Source organism: Haliotis rufescens, unplaced genomic scaffold (genome assembly GCF_023055435.1).
Source record: "Haliotis rufescens isolate VD_foot unplaced genomic scaffold, xgHalRufe1.0.p SCAF_55, whole genome shotgun sequence".
NCBI lineage: Eukaryota > Metazoa > Mollusca > Gastropoda > Lepetellida > Haliotidae > Haliotis > Haliotis rufescens.
In genome coordinates, this window is record NW_025964279.1 from 937400 (window position 1) to 961347 (window position 23948).

General features: G+C 39.6%; 1 protein-coding gene across 1 annotated transcript in view; it reads left to right on the plus strand.

Annotated features, from left to right (window-relative positions):
* The first annotated feature begins 233 nt into the window (after positions 1–233).
* Positions 234–23948, plus strand: part of LOC124144983 — a 56985-nt gene continuing 33270 nt past the window's right edge. The window contains exons 1-3 of the mRNA XM_046514607.2: positions 234–500; positions 8907–9092; positions 18821–18976. Of these exons, the coding sequence (XP_046370563.2) occupies positions 329–500; positions 8907–9092; positions 18821–18976 (514 nt within the window). The 5' untranslated portion in view covers positions 234–328. The remainder of the gene's footprint in view (positions 501–8906; positions 9093–18820; positions 18977–23948) is intronic.

The window sequence follows — 23948 nt, forward strand, 5'->3', positions numbered from 1 at the left end:
TTACTTATGTAAAGGAGTGTATTTAGTAATCAAACATATTTTTGATTTCTGTCATTTTCTTACAAATACTCAACTGACCATAAACAGGACCAATTTTGATAATGACACGTATATGTACAGATTTTTGTAACGTAAAACAACCTGTAAACTGCTGGTTAAGTCACTTGAAGTCTTATATGGGTAGTCATTTGTAGAAACCAGTTGTATCGAAAATAGCATCAGCCACCTGCTAATGGCGTCTGTAGAAACGAAATCTGAGACCTGAGGATTCATAACTTTGTGAACTTTACAGGAACATTTCACAGCCGTTATTAGATGTCATAAACCAATGGATACAAAACTGCACGAAGCAGTTCGCTATGGAAGTGTGAATGACGTCAGAAAAGCTCTCGGACAAGGATATGATCCGAATTTAATAGGCCTTTACGATTGGAGCCCTGTGCACGAAGCTGCACACAACGGTGAAACTAAAATACTTTCATTGCTGTTGAAAAACAAAGGTGAAGTTAACCACTGTCATGTTACATCTTTCGAATCAAGAGATGTTTAAATTGTTTTATTATAATTGTTTTCTAAATGTTGGGGTGTGAAGTTAATCTTGTTTCCCAATCCATGTTTATCATAACCTGTCTCAAAAGTTTGAATGAGAACTGCGTTAGTTCGCTGCTGCTTTGAGTGTGGTAAATATCGGTATGTAAACATGAATTGTTTTGTGCGTAGCTAGGTGAAACATATACTCTCTTTCGATTGATAACACTGTGCAAATAGGTGTCATGTGTTTTCTACCCAATACACTTGTCATTTTCTCACAGGTACCATTTTTTTTGTGGCACTGTTAATTCTTTTTTTTCCCATCCTGTGTTGATTGTTTAGCACTGTCGTTATATTCCATGACATAAAGTGTGATTGCAATTCACGATATTTAAAGCAAATTCATGTTTGATTGTGAGCATATATTTAACAACCCAGTGACAAGTTTTGTTTGTTGTTTCATGCCAGACATGTACTTCAGCTGACAGACGGCAGCATCGAAATAAATTATTATTATTATTATTATTATCATTAGCACCACACTGTACCATAGACCATGTAGACACCACAAAATACCAAAATCTGCAATATTATGTGCATATGGTGTAACCTAAACTATCTCGAAGATCTGTATCCTTTCACCTTTATATGCTCATCTTTAGGAGACACTCAAAAGCAATACATTCCAAATAAAAAAATATTTAACTCAACCTTCAGTCCATCAATATATTTACCTTACGGCAACCTCAAATTATAAAGATTTAAAATCTGTCATGTTATCTTTCAAGTATGCCTTCCAAGGAAGAAATGTCTCATACGAAATGTGTGAATCTGTGAAATGATTTTGCACTATATTGTATGCACTTCAGGTTTGTGGCCTTTTATACACTGTACATTTGAATAGTATCACATAATCAACCAAGTAAACAATGTGACAACTCAAACAAAAATAAGTCACCTCTTGTGACAAGCAGTAGAGTGCTGAGTACCTTTTCTAACCCGGGAGAAGGGAAACAACTGGACTGTCTACTTTATATACCATACACAGTAGTGAATTCTTCATCATATGGTTCCTTTTTCACATGTTTAATCAGTTTCAAAGCAGCTTTGTGTAGAAGTTGCCTCAATATTGTTTGCTTGGTTATTGAAATGACTAATCTTAATTTGTTTTTAAAAAGAGTGGAGCAAGTAAAAATAGCAGCTATTTCATTTTGTTTTTTGACCAGATCAATTAAGTACTTGTCTTGCATATTTTTATACCAAAGTATCACGAAATATCTGAAAATATAATTAATATCTCTTTTTCAAATAAAAACTCAAACACTAAATTCATTACTGCGCTGTGTGTATTATCATTCGTTCTTGTGAATAATACACACCAACCTCTGGAGTTTGTTTTGTTTGAAACATGCTGTTCTGTCACTTCGGGTAACGTATTTGCAGGAATGAGCCGGAGAGTACAAAATGTCAATGTCGCTGTAAATTTGGAGATACATGTAAGAGGTTACTATCCACATTTTTGTTTCAGGATTTGTGAAAAATATTTTTACAATATCTAAAAAGTGACAGGCAGATCTTTCAAACAAGTATTGAGATTAGTTAAAAATTATATGACACCTAAATGGCTTGTCAAATGATAGGACCATAATAATTCAATATTGGATGGTGTAAGTCAAATTCCAATTCTGGTTTATGCAACATTTCTACATGACAGTGTTTTTGGAAAAAACTACAATTTTTTAATTAAAATAGGCATAGAGGAGATAAGCAGGAGGTCATGTCAACGACCTGAAAATAGCTATCCTGATATATCATCAGAACTATCTGATCATTGATGTTCAGATTATTTATGTTAAAATCTGCGAAGAGAAAATATTAAAGTCTTTAAGATGTTTTGTCCTTGAAAGTATCATCACTTTTTGAGAAAAGAATCTACAGAAAAAATAATAACTGTTTTGGTGTTACCCTCTCACACCAGGCAAAAACCTCATGCACAAACTTGTCTGTTAGCATCATTATAATACATTTTATGTTCTCAAATGGATTGTATTTGCTGAGCTTATGTTTTACTAGACTTCACCTTCACTCTAGTGGCAAAGTCACACAGTGCTTATAAGTACAATTGGCAGAAGTAATTTAATATTTTTGATAAGTATCTGAAAGGACATTTATGAGTTCTCCAAATGAGTATCACCAGGATAATTTATGCAAGCTCATATCTGTCCACTAAACAGTATATATATGCTTTATTTACCATGTTAATGTATATAGATTTTTATGAAGCTAATAATTCCAAACACTCAACAGCTGTTAAACGTCGACCACGATCTTGAGGTTTATAGATAATCTCTTAATCTGTAGATTAGCATAATTAGCCATGTCCACAGCTTCAACTGTTCCCCATGCCTGGGCTCTGAATGAAATAAACACTAATCAGTCAATGCCTTATCAAGGTCAGTTGTCTGCGACATTACATTGTTACCAAGTTTTCTGTTGTTAATTAAATGTGTAGATTAATACCTATTGTGTATCAGGGAATGTGTAACTAACTTTACAAACAGCATCAGGCTGAAACTCAGGGTTTTAGATCGATTCATTTCCTGGAACATTGACTAATTATATTGCAAAATGTCCTGAGATTTTATTAAAATGTGTTAATGAGACAGCACATTCATAAGAATGTCCTTTCAAACATTAATATAATCATGGGTGTCCCCCCATTAGTTAGACGTCCCAATAGTTAGACAGCTTATAACAACACTTTAAACGGTTGAGTGCACACTAATCCTTATGCTTGTTACCCCAGACTTTAAAATGGAATAGTCCAGATAAGATCTGACAAACAAAGCAAAGCAGCTTTAAACAGATACTTTAATATTATACTTAACATTTAATGACACTTTACATTTGATAAATTTTATACAGTTTGTAACAACACTTTGTGACCATGTGACAGTTTCTGGTAATGTGCACATTTACATTTAATTACTTTTACAGTTTATTTATCCCAGACGAAGCAAGTGTCCACAAGCATCTAAATACTCAATAGCAGACTTGTCACCCTGTGGCAACTGATCTTTGAGGCGTACCAGGCGGTTCTCTGTCTCTCTGTAGATTCTCTTGCGCCAGCGTGGTGTGGTGTGGTTTCTTCTCGCGCTCTTTTATGAAGATTACTTACAAAGTTCACTCTGGTTTCATCTTCAGGCGTATGTTTATGTTCCGACTGATTGCGAAGAAAGTCACTGACAGTCGTACATTTCACATTGCACGTCTTGACGACACATCTCTACTTTCCTTAAACCAGCAATATCGATACTGATAATGATACGTACCCCAAGATCCTTTTCATTTGTTTGATAAGTAGATAATCTAAACTCAACTCCTTCAACTGATCATACAGTAAGACAATTAAGCTACTCCATAGTTCACATAGTTAATCTCATGCCTATTGAACCTGTGCTGAGAGAAGGTTATTTAGGTTAATTAAACGAAATTGTAACATATATACTCGCTAAGCTGTGAGTCCCCTATCCCTACAGTACTTCAATCTAATTAGGACTGATCCATTACACCTGTAGGTATATTCCCTCTTTGCCTAAAGAAAAATGTCGTAACAATTGGGACGTCTAACTAATGGGACGTCTGACTAATGGGATATAACCCTAATCATGTCTCTCGCAAAATCACAGAAAATACACAACAGATTAATGTATATAAACACAAAGGTTCAAAGAAGTTCTTTATTTGCCCTCAACAGGATGTCCTCTTTTTAGAGTTATTTTTTACTGAACTGCTCTGTGAGCACTAGAATTGAAAAACTGGTTCCTGACAAGCCCAACTGAACTAATAGTCTTTTGTAGAAAAAATTGAATCATTCTATGTGCCAAACACTTTTGAGCCTGCAAACCTGAACTGGTCTTTTAGGCATTTTTCTTAAAACAAAGATTTGTGTTCTTGTATGGATAAATTTTTGCTGAGATCACTGGACCAATTTTAATTTTTCAAGACTTCAAGCTTCAGACAAGTGGTTGGTTGGTTGGTTTGTTGTTAAAGGCCGCACTCAGCAATATTCCAGCTATATGACGGTGGTCTGTAAATAATTGAGTCTGGACCAGACAATCCAGTGATTAATATCATGATCATCGATCCACCCAATTGGGATACAATGACATGCATCAACCAAGTCAGTGAGCCTGACCACCCGATCCCATTAGTCGCCTCTTACGACAAGCATAGTCACCTTTTACGGCAAGCATGTCAGACAAGTGAGTTAGGTTGGTTACTAATCTCAAATATGACTGGATAAGAAGGGCCAAGTCATCTAAGGCACCACAGTTTTCACTGTGCAGAGTTGCATCCCTTAGGCATTCCAGAATCCTCTGATCATGGGGTTCAAATCCCAGATTCGCTGTGATTCTTGGTTTGTGAGCACCATTTCTGTGCTCGTGGGTTTCACCAAAGTAGTTGACGTCTGAGACCTGCATCACTTAATACGTCTTTCCTACTTCGAACTATCATGCCAGATATCACCGAAATACTGTTTAAACTTCAAACCGGCATTAACTCCCTCTATAGGTCAGCAATCTTAGAGACAGGAGAGGGGCGGTCGGGTAGCCTAGTGGTTAAAGCGTTTGCTCGTCACCCTGAAGATCCGGGTTCGAATCCCGACATGGGTACAATGTGTGAAGCCCATTTCTGGTGTCCCCCGCCGTGATATTGCTGGAATATTGCTAAAAGTGGCGTAAAACCATACTCACTCACTAGAGACAGGAGCCATAAAAAAAATGTTTGTGTATATTGGTGAATTTCCTGAATACAAATAACATACATTAAATATATTAACAAATACTTGCTCTCATTAAAAAACACCATTTTGTTTTAATATTAGCAAAATTTAAGGAAAGCTAATCTGTAATGTAAGGAAAAGAATTGGCATTGATATTAGGAAATTAAAGCTTAAATACGTCCTTTCTTTGTTTCAGTTGAGGAGTTGGCAAACAGTATAGAAGGGTATTTGTGTGACAGCTTCTGCTATCTATCTATTGAGCATGTTGAGTGTCTCGCGTTAATTACATAAACAGCTTGTAAATACACCTTTCCTTCCTGCTAGCCAATAGAGAGATCTGTTGTCAATGTCTGTCAATCAGCGGAGCTCTATAACCATGATAACCATTATAACACCTAACCCTGCTTTCAGTTGTGGTTTCAATAAACATCACTGATCGTCCTGTAGTAGTGCAGTGATCCCTTGCTACAACGCTACCTTCGGGGTCCAAATAATTGATGAGCGTTATAGATGATCAGCGGTTTAACGAAGGTCGAGTCGTAGATGGTAGATGACCAACAAAACAGTATACATGCTCTGCCTACCTAACATGATCTACGTTGCACGTTTCAGAGTTTAAAAAAAGATTAGTATAGAAGTTATTTATGATTCGTAGTGTAAAAAAAGATTTATCAAGTATTAATATGCGCTTTCAAAAAAAACCCATATCGTATCCCTTCGGGTGAATAAGCAGGTAGATATGTAACAAACTTAGTCAATAAAAGTATGAAATTTGATTTAAAACATCACTAATCATGATGATTTACCATTTAAAATGTATTTCCTGCTCTCTAAGTCATGTTTTATATGCAGAGATTAAGATTACCGCGTGTATTTACTCGTAAACTGAGCCGGAAATAGCAATCAGCTGTGCACACGTTTCCTCCCAATCTACCGGTGATTCAGTTAAAACGTACCCAGTGATACCACTTCAAAGAATTTTGATGCAAACGTTAGTCCAGATAAACAAGGAACATTTTTATTTATTACCAGATATTATAATAATAGGATTAAATTGCGTACTTCAGTTCCTATATGTTGACTGGTATTTCCGGTGTTACGTGATCGCGGTGATCAGCTGATTTTCTGAGATGGGGGAAAACAGTGTGTCATTGGAAAACTTGAGTTTATTGAAAATGTCAGTAAATTTTGGTAGCCATGCCTTACCACTCGCTTTTACCGAGTTAGCGCTATAGTGAAGGGCGCAATAACGAGGGAACACTGTAGTACCAAGATGGCTGTGAGTGAGTGAGTTGGGTTTTACGCCGCTTTTAACATTATTCCAGTTATATCACGGCGTGTCAGCTTAATGTGGGAGGAAAGCCCCAAGTGATGCAGGTCTCAGACGTTTACCACTTCGGTGAAACCCACGAGCACGGGTATGGTGCTGACAAACCTAGAAACATAATCGGGGTGAACCGGGATTCGAACCCACAATCATAGGTTTCTGGCGTGTCCAGGGGACGCAACTCTGCACAGCGAATCGCGGCACCTTAGACGACTGGGCCACCCGTGCCCCCTCAAGATGGCTGTGGACATGCTGTGATATTGTTTAGAATCTTATGTTAAACTTGTCATGAAAATGACAGAATAGCTCATAATTTGTTTGCATATTCCATAAAATAGATAAGACGAAAGGTAAATGTTTTTTAGGCTTGTACAATTTATCAACATCCTTAAGAGGTGGTACAATACGTTGATATCTCATATCACATGATTAGAAACAAACGACTTGTGGTCGTTGTTTATGTATAGGTTAGACCACATGGACCCAGTGTCTTATTGTGAAATGGTTAATTAAACCACGAGGCATGCAGCGCAGAGTGGTTTAATCAGCCATTTCAAGGATTAGACACTGGGGTCTGCATGGTCTGAGTGGTCTAACATACTTAAACCATGTCCAACATTTATTCCACCTAAAATGTTTAAAAAACATTGTTTTGTTAAAGGTGTTTTGAAAGATATTCAGGAACTCTATGCTCAACTGTGAGAACACTGTGTGAGTCGGCCCCGCGTGAAGCACGTGAAATGTGTTCCCCGAGCCTTTCGCACGTGTTCCTCGCATTTTGCTGATTTGGGTTATGAAATGCATGTCCCGGTGCAAGTGTACCATTCATTTTGGACCAACACAAGCACATTTATCAATCAACTAAATATTGCTTGCCCATGTTGATGGGCCTATTATGAGCAAATATAGCCCTGATCAAGATAATGGTAATTTCTAAAATCTGTTCGTTTCGTTGAATGAAAAGCTACAAAATCACAAGCACTGTACAAATACTAGAATGCATAGCGTAACATCCTGTATAAAACTTGCATAAAGCACATTTCGCAGTTCATAAAGCAATAAGCAATTGGTACTGATGTAAGTAAATATTTAGTTGTTAATTTCATACCCTTTCTCCCATGTCGCCGTGGCAGAAGACGACATTCGTTAGCCTTCAGTGCGGAATTCACGGGTTCGAATCCTGCTGGCGACAAACGTTTTTCATGAAATTGTTCTATCATCAAGACAAATGATAGGGGAAAAACAAGTTCCGTCATTGCCAAGTGCTGTCTAACTAACAGTTCAGTTAGTTAGACCACGGTCAAATACAAAGGAGCCATGGTTTAACGGACAATTAAACACTGCAGGGAGAATACACCACTCATAACTCCACCCTCATGGTATATTCTCCCTGCAGTGTTTTTTTGCACGATAAACAACTTCCACTTGTCGTTTATATCTTAAATATACTACTCAAAAGAAGTTAAAGAACACCCGATGTATTGCTGTTGTGAGCTGATGGGACACACTTGGGCCAGCCCGTGAACAGAAGGAAAAGTCCCTGAAACAGCATGTTAAGCGGAATATATTTTCTTTGATTTTCGTTGATTTAATGGATTTTAAAATACCAATTTGTCTTGGCCCAAGGCAGTAAAAATACATTGAATACTGCAGGGATGGAGATTAGCACAAGCCTGCTGGCCTGGATGCGAAAGTGTGACGCCTTAGATGACTTGGTCAGCGTGCCCTGTTTAACTTGGAGCTTTCCACCCGTTGTTCTATGCAGAATAATTCCTAAGAACCCTATACTAATCATAAGGGATAATTAAAGTTAGGATTGAGTGGTTACATGTTGTGACCTGGCCTATTCTGTACTATTGTACCCTAACAGATCGCTGTCCCAGCGGTAGAAACTAACATGTTTGGTCCACTAGTCCTTATAATGATAACATATAGCAAAACCCTTATAAATTGGCAAATTTCTACTCGTCCTTATGATACCTTTACTATTGGGCAGATTGGCAAGGACTATAGGACTAGTGCCAATTTCTAACGCTGTGTCCAGAGTATCTCCTGCCTATTTAATCCAAATTGAATTTTCGACTCAATCGTTGTTTGAAGGGCATTTATGAAGATACATGTATCTGGATATATTTGCACAATATATGTATTCATAACAATATTTGGTTAATTTCAATGCCGTCGTGTATGGATTCGTCTTATCACAGAGATGTGTGTGTATGCTTTGAACTGATGATCAGTGTTATAATGGCTGTATTTCAGGTGATGCCAATGTCTGCGACAATCTCCGTGGCAACACAGGTCTGCACTATGCTGCTGAAGAGGACCATCTGGACTGTCTCAGACTCCTGCTAGAGGTCGGAGGTCAACCTGAGATTTGCAACAGCGATAACCTGACAGTATTTGGTGTTGCCACGGGTGAAAGCAGAGATTTCTTGGAGCAGTTTGGTAGGTGACTTCCTGATATCCTATGTAACAACACAAGACTCCAGGAAACAGCTGGCCAAATACATGATAAGAATTGCCTGGAATTGGGCAGAGAGTATTCCTTGCTTGGTGTAAAAATAAGCTGAGAATAAATATCGAGTGCACACAATTCCATTGACGTAGGTAATAATAATGCAGCGCTTCGAGTGGTCAGCCTCGCTGACTTGGTTGATGCATGTCATCACATCCCAATTGCTTGGATCAGTGCTCATGACATCAATCACTGGATTGTCTGGTCCAGACCTGATTATTTTCAGACCACCGTCATACAGCTGGAGTATTCCAGATTGCAGCGTTAAACCTCCAACAAACAAAAACAGTCATACAAAATTTTGATTGTGGGATAGACTGCCCCCCCCCCCCCCCCTGCCTCCCCCATTGCCCATACACTCCAGAGAACCAACTAAAATGAGAATCAGGTGGTCACAATGTCAGCTTGACTGCATACACAGTAACCAAAGCTCATGCTATCATCCCCTGGTTTGCCCTGACTAGATGATATTATTTTGTGGGGATTCCGGATTAGAATTGCAATTGTTGCTGGTATTAGAGAGGACTTAATGGATCATTGCAATACTGCTGATGCAGCTTAAAGCAATATTTACTCACTCCCTTGATGGAGCAGTGAGCATGTTCGGTGACTTGGTTAATTGTGTGCCATCATACCCCAATGGTGTGGATTGTTGCTCACAATATCAACCATTGGATTGTCTGGTACACATTCGATTATATACAGGCTGCTGTCATAAAACTGGAATATTTTGCGTGAGGCGTCAAGGGACACCTACCCACACACACAGATATTGCCATGGTATGAGTGTAATGTTTACTCCATCTTTAGACATACATCATGAGTTACACCGAGTTCAGGGGGCACGGGTGGCCCAGTCGTCTAAGGCGCCGTGACTCCCTGTGCAGAGTTTCGTCCCTTGGGCACGCCAGAAACCTATGATTGTGGGTTCGAATCCCGGTTCGCCCCGATGATGTTACTAGGTTTGTCAGCACCATACCCGTGCTCGTGGGTTTCACCGTAGTTACCACTTCAGTGAACAGTTCTCAGTACGCCGAGACCTGCATCACTTGGGGCTTTCCTCCCACATTAAGCTGACACGCCGCGATATAACTGGAATAATGTTAAAAGCGGCGTTAAACCTAACTCACTCACTCACTCACTCACTCACTCACTCACTCACTGAGTTCATGCAAGACAGCACTTTTGCCCCATTGACACCGAAATATTATGTGGCACACTAAAAAAAATATGAGCGGAACATCTTGGCCCCTTTTTTTTAAAGAATTTTTTTGGGGGGTTACGAAGTACCAACCAAATTGTAATGGGACAGAAACAGTAATAAATCAATCGGCGTACTGAGAACTGTTCTATGAGTGATACTGATATAAAGATGGCAAACAGGGCTTGAATAGACACCACTGGTTTATTTGTCCACCCAGGTAACAAGACAACGACTGCTCAGTCCAGATTTCCACTATTCTCTGGACTACCCTCAACACACATGAGAATGTCCTGACTATAATCAATTTTGTTTGTTTATGTTATCAACATGGGGTACATTGACAAGATTGATTGCCGCCAGATAGATGTACATGGTTTAGTGACCATTGATTTCACCGAGTGCTATTGATTAGACTGCCAATTACTACATGACTTGGTGACATGGCTGGTTCAGTGAGCGATGCGAACAGTCAGACATGCTGTCTGGTTTTCACATGTATTGGACTGCCTTCACGGTCTAGTTGATAGTGCTTCTGCATGGAGAGTAGTTTTAGGTCGGTGACTCAAGATCTGCCGTATCATACCAAATGACATTATAATAAGAATGGTACGTGTTGTTACCCTGCCTGTTTAAATAGGTACAATAATCTTCAAGTAATGACCTTTTATAAGCATGTGAAACTGGACTTTGTCTCAGTTGTATTATGTGGACATATCACAGAGTCTGAATATAGAAAGTATATTATAAACAAAGTGGAACCTTGTATCACCTGGAAAAAAGTTATCCTTAGTCAGCAATATTCCATTGCTCCTTGACTGGTGGCCTGTTGTCTGGACCAGCCAAACTCCTATCCCTGATGAGAGTTGTTATTTGAACAAGAAACTCAGTGGCTAGCTCTGAGAATTGCTGTTAGACAATAGAGATAGAGTTTACAGCATTTAATAGTTCTTTATAATCAGCTGTTAATTTGTTTCTTCGTTGGTTGTAAAATGCCACTCTCACCAATATTCCAGCTATTCTGACACTAGATTGAAAATAATTGAGTCTGGACCAGACAATCCAGTGATCGAAATCATGAGCATCGATCAATGCAGTTGGGACATGCATCAACCAAGTCAGCGAGACTGAACCAGTTCAGTGTAAATAGGAATGCTTTTAGGGTTTGTCTAACTTTGACCACTGCCTCCACAGCCACACTTTGTTTTAGAAACCATGTTGGGCTTTGACATCTGAGACCCGTGAAGATCCGTGGTAGAATAGGTCTTCAGCAATCCATGCTTGCCATAAAAGGTGACTGTGCTTGTTGTAAAAGGTGACTAACGGGATCGGGTGGTCAGGCTCGCTGACTTGGTTGATGCATTTCATCGATCCCAATTGCGTGGATCGATGCTCATGATATCAGTCACTGGATTGTCTGGTCCAGAGTCGATTATTTACAGACCACCGTCATATAGATGGAATATTGCTGAGTGCAGCGTTAAACAACAAACCAACCAACCAACCGACATCCGAGCAATATCATGCATGTCTCCATTATGGCCCTCAGAAATTATTTTTGACATGCTGTCATGGGTCAAGGTCATCCTTAAGGTCCAATGAAAAGGTTGTGACTGACCAATGTATAAGGTTAAGGACACAGTGGAGGTCATTCGTAAAGTATGTTTGCCAATTTCACTAAAATGGCTTTTCTGAAGACTTTATTCTTTGTTCTTATGCACATACTCGTTATATTGTTTGAATTCTTACATTTGACAAGTGATGACACATCATTGTGACCTACTTTAAATGAATAGCATTTGCTATTTTGTGAGAAACCATGATTTTCTTGGAGATCTGAGGAATATCATGTATATCTCTTTTATGGCCCCGGAATATTTGTTTATTGTTATTGTCATACTAACTGTTTGATTGGTATTCTAGTTGGTAAGTAAACGTTGCTAAATGCAATTAACAAGTTGTTGTTATCCATTATGGTCAAGGTCATCCTCCCAACCACAGCCTGAAAATGTTTGTTTTCACCATTTAGCTCAAAAGGATTTAGTGTACAGTAGAACACGGATATAACGAACTGCAAGGGACCAGAGAAATCAGTTCATTATATCCGTTGTTCGTTATACACGTTTTCGCTCGGAAACGTCCGCCATCTTGGATAAGACAAAACACAGATTTTCCAATGACAGACATAAAATTTTACAGACAATATTACATGTACAGGTAAGATTAACACAATGCATACTTAACAAGGTTGATCCGTTTCCGCTGATTGTATTGATTCGCCGCCATTGTTTTGATTCGCCGCTGATTGCATACAGCCAGTTGTCAGTGACACTTGACACTGAGTGAGATTTTGCAGTTCGCTATACACGTCACTGATTAGTGATAGATGGGCTTGTTGGTGATCAGATATCAGCTCGCTGTAGAGAGTTCATTATATACGTAAATTTTATATGATATTATATAGGAGATCAATCAGGGATTTTTTAACAGTTCGTTGTATCCGTTTGTTCGCTATATCCGTGTTCATTATATCCGTGTTCTACTGTAGGTCAATGAAACATTCTAAAGGCAGAGTTCAGATCAAAATAGGTTTTGAGTGACCTTTGTGAAAGGTCAAGGTTACTGTGAAGGTCATTCATGATGTACATGCAGATAGTTTTAGGTCCTAGGCTTGTATTTGTATGACATGTTTTGAAGATGTTTGCATTAATATTTTCAACTAGAAATAATCAAGCATGTTATTGCAGAAATTGAGGATCAAGGCTAGACTAACATCTAGTCTCTGAAATGAACATATCGTACAGAAAAAAACAGTTGTTCAGTTATCTTAATAAAAATATCATAAAAGGGAGCCCAATGACTTTCTTCATTTTCAGATACTGCAGTAATCTAAACTTGCCAAACATTATAGACTTGCATGGGCTGTATTTGATATATATTTGTATCAGGGTCTGTAAGACAGACGAGATCAAGGTCATTAATCTGGAAGTGGAAGGGCATATTACTTTCTTATTTAGTAGCTAGATCGAAACATACATGGGACTTTTGACGTAAAGCTGTCTTGCTTTCGACATGCGTCTCACAAACATGCACTTTTTGTTCTGAACCTCACTGCATGTTTTTTCCCAAACCAGAAGTGATATCATTCAACCCTAATCCTCATCTTCAATTTCAAAACACAAAGTATTATTTGAACAAAGGGACTTTGAGAAAGTATGTTGATCTCTTGAAAGAGTTATTTGGGTCCCGCTTGCTGACACAGTGAGTTGTTGTGGTTATTCGGGGCAATCCTGTACATGCCGTGATTCAAAATTGTGGGCTTCGTTTGTTTTGTTGACAGAACATGACATGTGTGATTAACATAACATGTGCCCCATCCTGTCATGTGCACTCTGCTCGGTCTCGGGTTGAGGGAAATGTTTACAAAGGTGATTATTGAAGTTAATGAGAAAACATATGTTGATGACACAACTTGCTGTTATTCATGTGAAGTATTGTCATCATGTAATAATCCAATAAGTATCTGGTTGCAAGGTAATTATAGTTAAAATTATTGATGCACAATTCATGTTTGTTTGTTGTTTAACGCCACAATCAGCAATATTCCAATTGTATGATGGCAGTCTGAAAATAATTGAGTCTGGGCCAGATAGTCCAGTGATTGACATCTTGAGCATCAATCTATGATGCAGGGATGTTGAATAAAGGAAGATCTGTCGCCATGTTTTTGTGAAATGATAATTCGTACATGAGGGTGGGGTTTGGGGTGGTTCTTCTAAACCTTGAAATGGAAACATTATTGAAGAGGAAAAACCCCGCATGTCCTCAGTTGAAAGTGGATTCATTGAGTTAGATCATGATGGGGATCTTTCTTTCATGAGCAGTCATGTCATGACCAGTGGGACACATTATAATGATGGACACACAAATCAGTGATGTCATGATCAGTGGAACACATTATAATGATGGACACACAAATCAGTGATGTCATGACCAGTGGGACACATCTTAACGATGGACACACAAATCAGTGATGTCATGACCAGTGACCCACATTATAATGATGGACACACAAATCAGTGATGTCATGACCAGTGACCCACATTATAATGATGGACACACATATCAGTGATGTCATGACCAGTGGGACACATTATAATGATGGACACATAAATCAGTGATGTCATGACCAGGGGCCCACATTATAATGATAGACACACAAATCAGTGATGTCATGACCAGTGACCCACATTATAATGATGGACACACAAATCAGTGATGTCATGTCCAGTGGCCCACATTATAATGATGGACACACAAATCAGTGATGTCATGACCAGTGACCCACATTATAATGATGTACACACAAATCAGTGATGTCATGTCCAGTGGCCCACATTATAATGATGGACACACAAATCAGTGATGTCATGACAAGTGGCACACATCATACTGATGTACACACAAATCAGTGATGTCATGATCAGTGCACGCATTATAATGATGGACACACAAATCAGTGATGTCATGACCAGTGACCCACATTATAATGATGGACACACAAATCAGTGATGTCATGTCCAGTGACCCACATTATAATGATGGACACACAAATCAGTGATGTCATGACCAGTGACCCACATTATAATGATGGACACACAAATCAGTGATGTCATGTCCAGTGGCCCACATAATAATGATGGACACACAAATCAGTGATGTCATGACCAGTGACCCACATTATAATGATGGACACACAAATCAGTGATGTCATGTCCAGTGGCCCACATTATAATGATGGACACACAAATCAGTGATGTCATGACCAGTGACCCACATTATAATGATGGACACACAAATCAGTGATGTCATGTCCAGTGGCCCACATTATAATGATGGACACACAAATCAGTGATGTCATGTCCAGTGGCGCACATTATAATGATGGACACACAAATCAGTGATGTCATGTCCAGTGGCACACATTATAATGATGGACACACAAATCAGTGATGTCATGACCAGTGGCACACATCATACTGATGTACACACAAATCAGTGATGTCATGATCAGTGCACGCATTATGATGGTGTACACATGAACCAATGATGTCATGACCACATAAACACACAAACCAGTGATGTCATATATGTGGCACACTTAATGATGGTGTACACACAAACCAGTGATATGTGGCACACTTCATGATGGTGTACACACACAGCAGTGATGCCATGATCAGATACTCTCATTGTGATGGTGTACACATAAACCAATGATGTCATGACCACATAAACACACAAACCAGTGATGTCATTTATGTGGCACACTAAATGAGGGTGTATCAACAAACCAGTGATGTCATATATGTGGCACACTTGATTATGGTGTACACACAAACCAGTGATGTCATATATGTGTCACACTAAATGATGGTGTCCACACAAACCAGTGATGACATTTATGTGTCACACTTGATTATGGTGTACACACAAACCAGTGATGTCATATATGTGTCACACTTAATGATGGTGTACACACAAACCAGTGATGTCATATATGTGGCATCCTTAATGATGGTGTACACACAAACCAGTGATGTGTGGCACACTTCATGATGGTGTACACACAAACCAGTGATGTGTGGCATACTTAATGATGGTGTACACACAAACCAGTGATGTCATATATGTGGCACACTTAATGATGGTGTACACACAAACCAGTGATGTCATTTATGTGGCACACTAAATGATGGTGTCCACACAAACCAGTGATGTCATATATGTGGCATCCTTAATGATGGTGTACACACAAACCAGTGATGTGTGGCACACTTCATGATGGTGTACACACAAACCAGTGATGTGTGGCATACTTAATGATGGTGTACACACAAACCAGTGATGTCATACATGTGGCACATTTAAAGATGGTGTACACACAAACCAGTGATGTCATACATGTGGCACACTTAACTATGGTGTACACACAAACCAGTGATGTGTGGCACACTTAATGATGTTGTACACACACAGCAGTGATGTCATGATAAGATGCTCTCATTGTGATGGTGTACACATAAACCAATGATGTCATGACCACATAAACACACAAACCAGTGATGTCATATATGTGGCACACTTAATGATGGTGTACAGACAAACCAGTGATGTCATATATGTGGCACACTTAATTATGGTGTACCCACAAACCAGTGATGTCATGAGCAGTGGCACACATCAAAGAATAAGGGTTGTGTTAAGCATCATAGTTTATTTTGCTCCAGATACCTGCTGCACAGTGTTCCATTGTCTCTCTGAGAAATATATTCCGAGAACCATTTGTGCAGTTACCAAAAATTCACAGCATTAGCACAGACCTTGTCTGATGGCCATTAAGCCATGTCCCGATCATTGTCCCATCTGCTTGACCTCCGTTTCTAGGTTTGTCAGCACCATACCCGTGCTCGTGGGTTTCATCGAAGTGGTAAACGTCCGAGACCTGCATCACTTCAGGCTTTCCTCCCACATTAAGCTGATACGCCCGTGATATAACTGGAATACTGTTAAAAGCGGCGTTAAACCCAACTCACTAACTCACTCGCTTGACCTCAGTAGAATGAGGAACTAAAAGTTTCTGTGCCAAATTCTGGACAGTATGGCTGTTTGTTTTTTTAAGCCAACATGCAAAGTAGGGGTTGCACTTCATTAGCAACCAAACTATAAGTTGCATATTGGACCCATGAAGATCCGGGGTGGAATAGCTCTTCAGCAACCCATACTTGCCGTAAAAGATGACTATGCTTGTTGTAAGAGGCGACTAACGGGATCGGGTGGTCAGGCTCGCTGACTTGGTTGATACATGTCATCGATCCCAATTGCGTGGATCGATGCTCATGATGTCAATCACTGGATTGTCTGGTACAGACCGCCATTATATAGCTGGATATTGATGAGTGTGGCGTTAAACAACAAACAAACAAACAAACAAAGAAAGTTACATATTGTTTGTGGTTGCCTAAAGACATCAGAAAGCTGAATAGACAATTAATATTTGACCAGGAAATATCCAGAAAGTATATTGGCTTAATAAATATTAATCAGTCCTTTTAGTTTTGTAATTTCAAATAACAATGAACATCAGGGAAAAGGTGGCTCCTTGGTGTGAGTGCGTGTGTGAGTGTGTGCGTGTGTGAGTGTATGCGTGTGTGCGTGTGTGAGTGAGTGCATATTTAAGATTGACTGTTGAAGTATATAATCAAGGATCTGTATCATTTATTTTTATCTGTATTTTAATGACAAGAGCCATTTTCTTTCATCCATAATTTGAACACTGGTTCTACTGAAAAAAATAAATTAAAAATATGCCATGCACGTCAATAATCACAATAATAGCTTGGCTGGCCTATTGCTTCAGTTTTCTTAAGATTCCTTTCTGTCATATATCATAAGACAATGTAAGGGAAAAACATCTTCAAAGATTTCAATTTCAGAGGCTAAACTTGCTAAATGTCTAGCTGTTAACAACAGACCATTGAGTGGGGAGATAAGATAATTCATATTTTTGATATTTTGCCAATATGCTGTTATTATCTGGAATGACTGGGATCCCGTCTGCCTAAACAAGCAGTGGCGGTGGCCAGTTTCACCTAGCCTGCAATAGCACGCCATTAAACATTGCATTCATTGATCATTGGTAACACGAAAACAAGCAGACGACGACTACGTGCAAGTTGTGAGAGAAGTATTGCTCTTGTCAGAACTAAAATCAGCGTGGCAGTTCGTTAAAAATGTTATCGCCCAAAGTAAACTTTTTGAGGTGTAGACATGTCTCCAAATGTATTTACATTTGTAAAAAAGGATGCGCACCAATAATCGGACATGGTACAGATTTGTACCTCATTATTTGAGTGGCTAAAACCGTCAAGGTACTTTTGCGAACATACAGTGGAATCAGTTTATTATCGGGACAGACACTTAATTAACTGAGCTGTGATGGCCTGAGCTGTAAGTGAGATATTCATCATCATATAAACAATGCCAACACTCCTTTAATAATACAAAACCCATGTCACATGGAGAGCTTCAAATTTATACAGCAGGGCAAGGTAAACACCGTAACACCAACCCTTCGATTTTATGACCAAGTCCAAAACAAACAAATATGGATGAATGAGAGCCGCCTCCACAGAGACTCTTTGTGTGGGTAGATACAGCTTGTAGGTCACCATGCTATGGTTACTTTGATGGCTTCAGGTGAAACGGACATAGGTGTGACCTCTAACCCCTCCCACTCATTGTAGTTCGTGCCTGTCTGCCTGGAAGACCAATCCATTTTGTTTATGAAGGGGGTGGAGGTAGTGAGCTGGGCCAGACTTGGGGCATGTGGGATTGTTGGCTATGATCTGGTGTGATCTGTCAGTGTGTTTGTACCATATGAAATTTTCCTTTTAGAAATGGAGCCGGTAAATGATCCGGGCAAGATGAAGCCAGGAGAGGGGAAGGATGATCTGAACAATAACATGGATACCGATGAAGAAGAGAAAGAAGGGAGGAGAAGAAATTTGTCAACAGGTGTGCTCAGGTGTGAGAGTCAAGAGGAATTCCCAGGTAGGCTATGGGGAGGGTTTCGTCGGACGGGGGGGTAGATTTCCTCATGTTTGCCAGGAGATTGGGTTGTGTTTGTCGTGTTCTGTGAGGTCTTGAGTTATTACTTCATTCTTTTATTTAAAATTAATAGATCACGTATGTTGTTTATTCAGCTATTCTAATGTTCAGATTCTTGTAACCCCCATGCCGCACCCACTTACTCCATAAGGTTTCCATGGTAAGGTTCAACATGAAGGAGTCCTCACAAAACCCTTTTGTTAAAAGTACCTGGTTCAAGTTCTCGTGCAGCAAACATCAAGGATCTAAAGACCCCCGTTCATTTCTAACACTGGTTACACATGAAGAATATGCAAAGTAGTCTTCCAAAAGTGTAGTATTTGTTGTGCAATAAAATGCTAATGAGACTGTGGAGGCCATTTCCTTGTTAGGAAATATGTGTCCAAGGCTCAGACTAGCAAAACTGTCTTATTCTAAGCTATGTTGCCTCTGTTCCCTCTGTTCGCTCTGTCCTCTATCCATCTATCCCCCTCTATCATCCTCCATCCCCCTCTATCTTTCTCTATCCCTTCTCTAATCCTGTCTATCCTCATCTATCCCCCTCTATCATCCTCTATCCCCCTCCATCCCCCTCCATCTGCTTCTATTTCCCTCCATCCCCCTCTATCTTTCTCTATCCCTTCTCTAATCCTGTCTATCCTCATCCACCCCCCTCTATCCTCCTCCATGCCCCTCTATCATCCTCCATCCCCCTCTATCCTCCTCCATGCCCCTCTATCATCCTCCATCCCCCTCTATCCTCCTCCATGCCCCTCTATCATCCTCCATCCCCCTCTATCATCATTCATCCCCCTCTATTTTCCTCAATCCCCCTCTATCCTCTTCCATCCCCCTCTATCCTCCTCCATCCCCCTCTATCCTCCTCCTTCCCCCTCTATCTTTCTCTATCCCCCTCTATCCTCCTCCGTCCCCCTCAATCCCCTCTATCTTCCATCTGCCTCTATTTCCCTCCATCCCCCTCTATCCTCCTCCATCCCCCTCTATCCTCCTCCATCCCCCTCCATCCCCCTCTATCTTTCTCTATCCCTTCTTTAATCCTGTCTATCCTCATCTATACCCCACTATCATCCCTTATCCCCCTCTATCCTCCTCCATCCCCCTCAATCCCCCTCTATCCTCCATCTGCCTCTATTTCCCTCCATCCCCCTCTATCTTTCTCTATCCCTTCTCTAATCCTGTCTATCATCTATACCCCTCTATCATCCTCTATCCCCCTCTATCCTCCTCCATCCCCCTCCATCCTCCTCTACACCATGTGATTACCATGTTTACAGTTGGGATTATCTGCATAATCAAAGCTACAAGCAATGAAAGTGTTGATGACATAAGCCGTGTTTATTAATCTGATTCTCATCATGTACTGCAATATAAAATGGCCTAGTTGCATATTAATGAATAAATATGCATGCTCACATTGTTTAATGTCCATAAAGTTGATTTACATTAGAATGTTGAATCATGACTTGTAAGCAAGTAAGCCTAGAATGTGTTTTCACCCTTGATGGGGACATATTGGGTTATGTCATCATATTCAATAATTATTTAAAAACTGCACTAACAAGACATCCGTGGAGATTCCAGGTAAGGATTAGGGCTGGGACGGGTAACTCGGGTACTCGGGTCGGGTTGGTACTGAGTACTATCGGATACCCACAGGACTACCCGGATACCCACAGGACTACCCAGACCCGTGGTTAGTCACGTGATATATTGTTTCATGCCGAAGACCCGGGTTTGATTCCCGACATGGGTACAATGTGTGAAGCCCATTTCTGGTGTCCCCCGCCGTGATATTGCTGGAATATTTCTAATAGCGGTGTAAAACCATGCTCACTCACTCACTCACTCACTCACTCACTCACTCACTCACTCACTCACTCACTCACTCACTCACTCACTCACTCACTCACTCACTCACTCACTCACTCACTCACTCACTCACTCACTCTGTACCTTGACTAACTGAAGCCATTGTCTGGTCATGATGATTGCATCTCTCTTTTCCCACATCAGGATTAGTATTACATCCCACAGGATCGTATCACTGCCATCAAACATCACTTTGACTCTATCACTGGCATCAAGCTTCTAGCGAGCTTGGGAATGTAAATTAGACAGAGATAAGTGGGAACTGTAGTGGAGATGTAATCTTTTAATAAAATAGAATTTCAATATCAGAACTGGTTTCTACATTAAGAAGTGTATGTAATCTGGAGAATTCATCTTTGGATTATGTTGGGTTCAATGTTATGAAATCTTTGTGGTTGATTAGACTGTTGAGTCATAGCGTTTGGCTTTTAGAAAGTGGGTATGTCGGTAATGACTTAATGACCGTGTGGCTAGACAGGGTGAGCGGTCTCATGGGTAAAGTATTAAAGTCGGTGAAGCGAAGAAGATTGTTGAGCTTGATAATGGTACAGAGGATGTGATTAAGGGGTGGAGTAAAAGAAATAGCTCTGAATTATATACTGAAGAGTGAAAGTAACTGATCATATCAATTTATTTACATGTAAATAAAGATGGATGATTATGCCCTGTGCGAAATTGAGCATGTAAATCAAGGGGTCATTGTTACCACCCTGATGCAGAACAGGGTAGAAATTGTATGTTTTTAAATCACATTATTGTGAATTGATGCTCACATGACCTGGTTGAAGACTGATTAGACTTGGCAGTTACAGTGATAAGCAGTGATGATGCTCGCATTATCAACCACTGGTTTGCTATTCAACACTGATTACATGTTGCAGTTACAGTGAAATAGCAGTGATGATGCTCGCATTATAAACCACTGGTTTGCTATTCAATGCTGATTACACGTTGCAGTTACAGTGAAATACTTCAAATAGCAGTGATGATGCTCGCATTATCAACCACTGGTTTGCTATTCAATGCTGATAACACGTTGCAGTTACAGTGAAATAGCAGTGATGATGCTTGCATTATCAACCACTGGTTTGCTATTCAATGCTGATTACACGTTGCAGTTACAGTGAAATACTTCAAATAGCAGTGATGATGCTCGCATTATCAACCACTGGTTTGCTATTCTAGCTGATTACATGTTGCAGTTACAGTGAAATACTTCAAATAGCAGTGATGATACTCGCATTATCAACCACTGGTTTGCTATTCAATGCTGATTACACATTGCAGTTACAGTGAGATACTTCAAATAGCAGTGATGATGCTCGCATTATCAACTACTGGTTTGCTATTCAATGCTGATTACACATTGCAGTTACAGTGAGATACTTCAAAAAGCAGTGATGATGCTCGCATTATCAACCACTGGTTTGCTATTCAATGCTGATTACACATTGCAGTTACAGTGAGATACTTCAAATAGCAGTGATGATACTCGCATTATCAACCACTGGTTTGCTATTCAATGCTGATTACACATTGCAGTTACAGTGAGATACTTCAAATAGCAGTGATGATGCTCGCATTATCAACTACTGGTTTGCTATTCAATGCTGATTACACATTGCAGTTACAGTGAGATACTTCAAAAAGCAGTGATGATGCTCGCATTATCAACCACTGGTTTGCTATTCAATGCTGATTACACATTGCAGTTACAGTGAAATACTTCAAAAAGCAGTGATGATGCTCGCATTATCAACCACTGGTTTGCTATTCAATGCTGATTACACATTGCAGTTACAGTGAAATACTTCAAATAGCAGTGATAATGCTAGCCATCAAGAAAGCTGCATTCTTTCATTCACTTAACATATTTGCCTTGATGTTAATCTCCAACACCTCCAGGACACCATCAATGTGTTTGCCTCATTATATTTGCCCTGAAGCAGTGGAATCCATGCTGTTTTATCTTCCATTATGTGAGGTCCACATAGACACTTGTCAATATAGGGTATTGTCTCACACATTCCTCATCACTGATGACAGCTAGGTGATATTGACAAGGTTGTCTCATGGATTTCATTAGCGCCACATGCTTTTGTGTGAGAGGAGAAGGAAATTGTTGGGGTTCCTGAGCAAATAATGTCAAGTGACATTTTCATCTCCAGCTTTGCTCTGAGACCATGAACACCCTGTGTGGGTTTCTATGACAAGGCATTGTTTGTCAAATGTATGATAGGTAAATTCGGAGGTTTTCACTTTTGTTTTGTTTGAGCTGGTCAATTTCACTTCCAATTGTGTATTGTTGTTGAGGCCGGTTATCAAGTTATCAATATCAAGTCTTGTCTTCTCAATGAAAATCATTTTTAAAAACATTGAGATTTTGATTGGTTATTAATTACGTATGCAGGCTGTTATTATTCAAGTCTGGACCTCTAATCCGGTGATTATATGATCAATGTTGCAGGGGTCCAATTCAAACCCAAAATCACCTCAGGCGTGACGATGGAACTGGTGCACGATAATATCATACTCCACTAGATATGTAAACACTGAACTTACCGTATTCGACGTAATAAGCGCCCAGGGCGCTCTCAAAATTAAAAATAGGGGGCTCTTATTAGAATATTATTTTGGTGAGAGAGAAAAACAGAGTTGAAAGATACATTTCGTGGTTTATGCTGACAGCCTGAAATGTGCATGTACGACAGATGTATTGTTCCAGAATTTAATTGCCCATAATTAAGATTGCATATAACACGAGTGCGTATTATACGTGAATAAATAAGTCTTGTGTACATTGATCAATAGGAAGGGGTGCTAATTTGGATTGTTCACAAGCCAATATATTAGCAAATATCGTCGTGGGCGCTTATTAGAGCGGGGCGCTTATTACATCGAATACGGTAATTACCATATATAACTGTGTATCAGGTATATTTTTTGTACCTTGAATTTGGAGGGTTTTGATGTTGTTTCTTTCCTCAACACAAAGACATTACTGTGAGCATGTAACCCTGGAAACACCATGTCAACAAATCCCTAC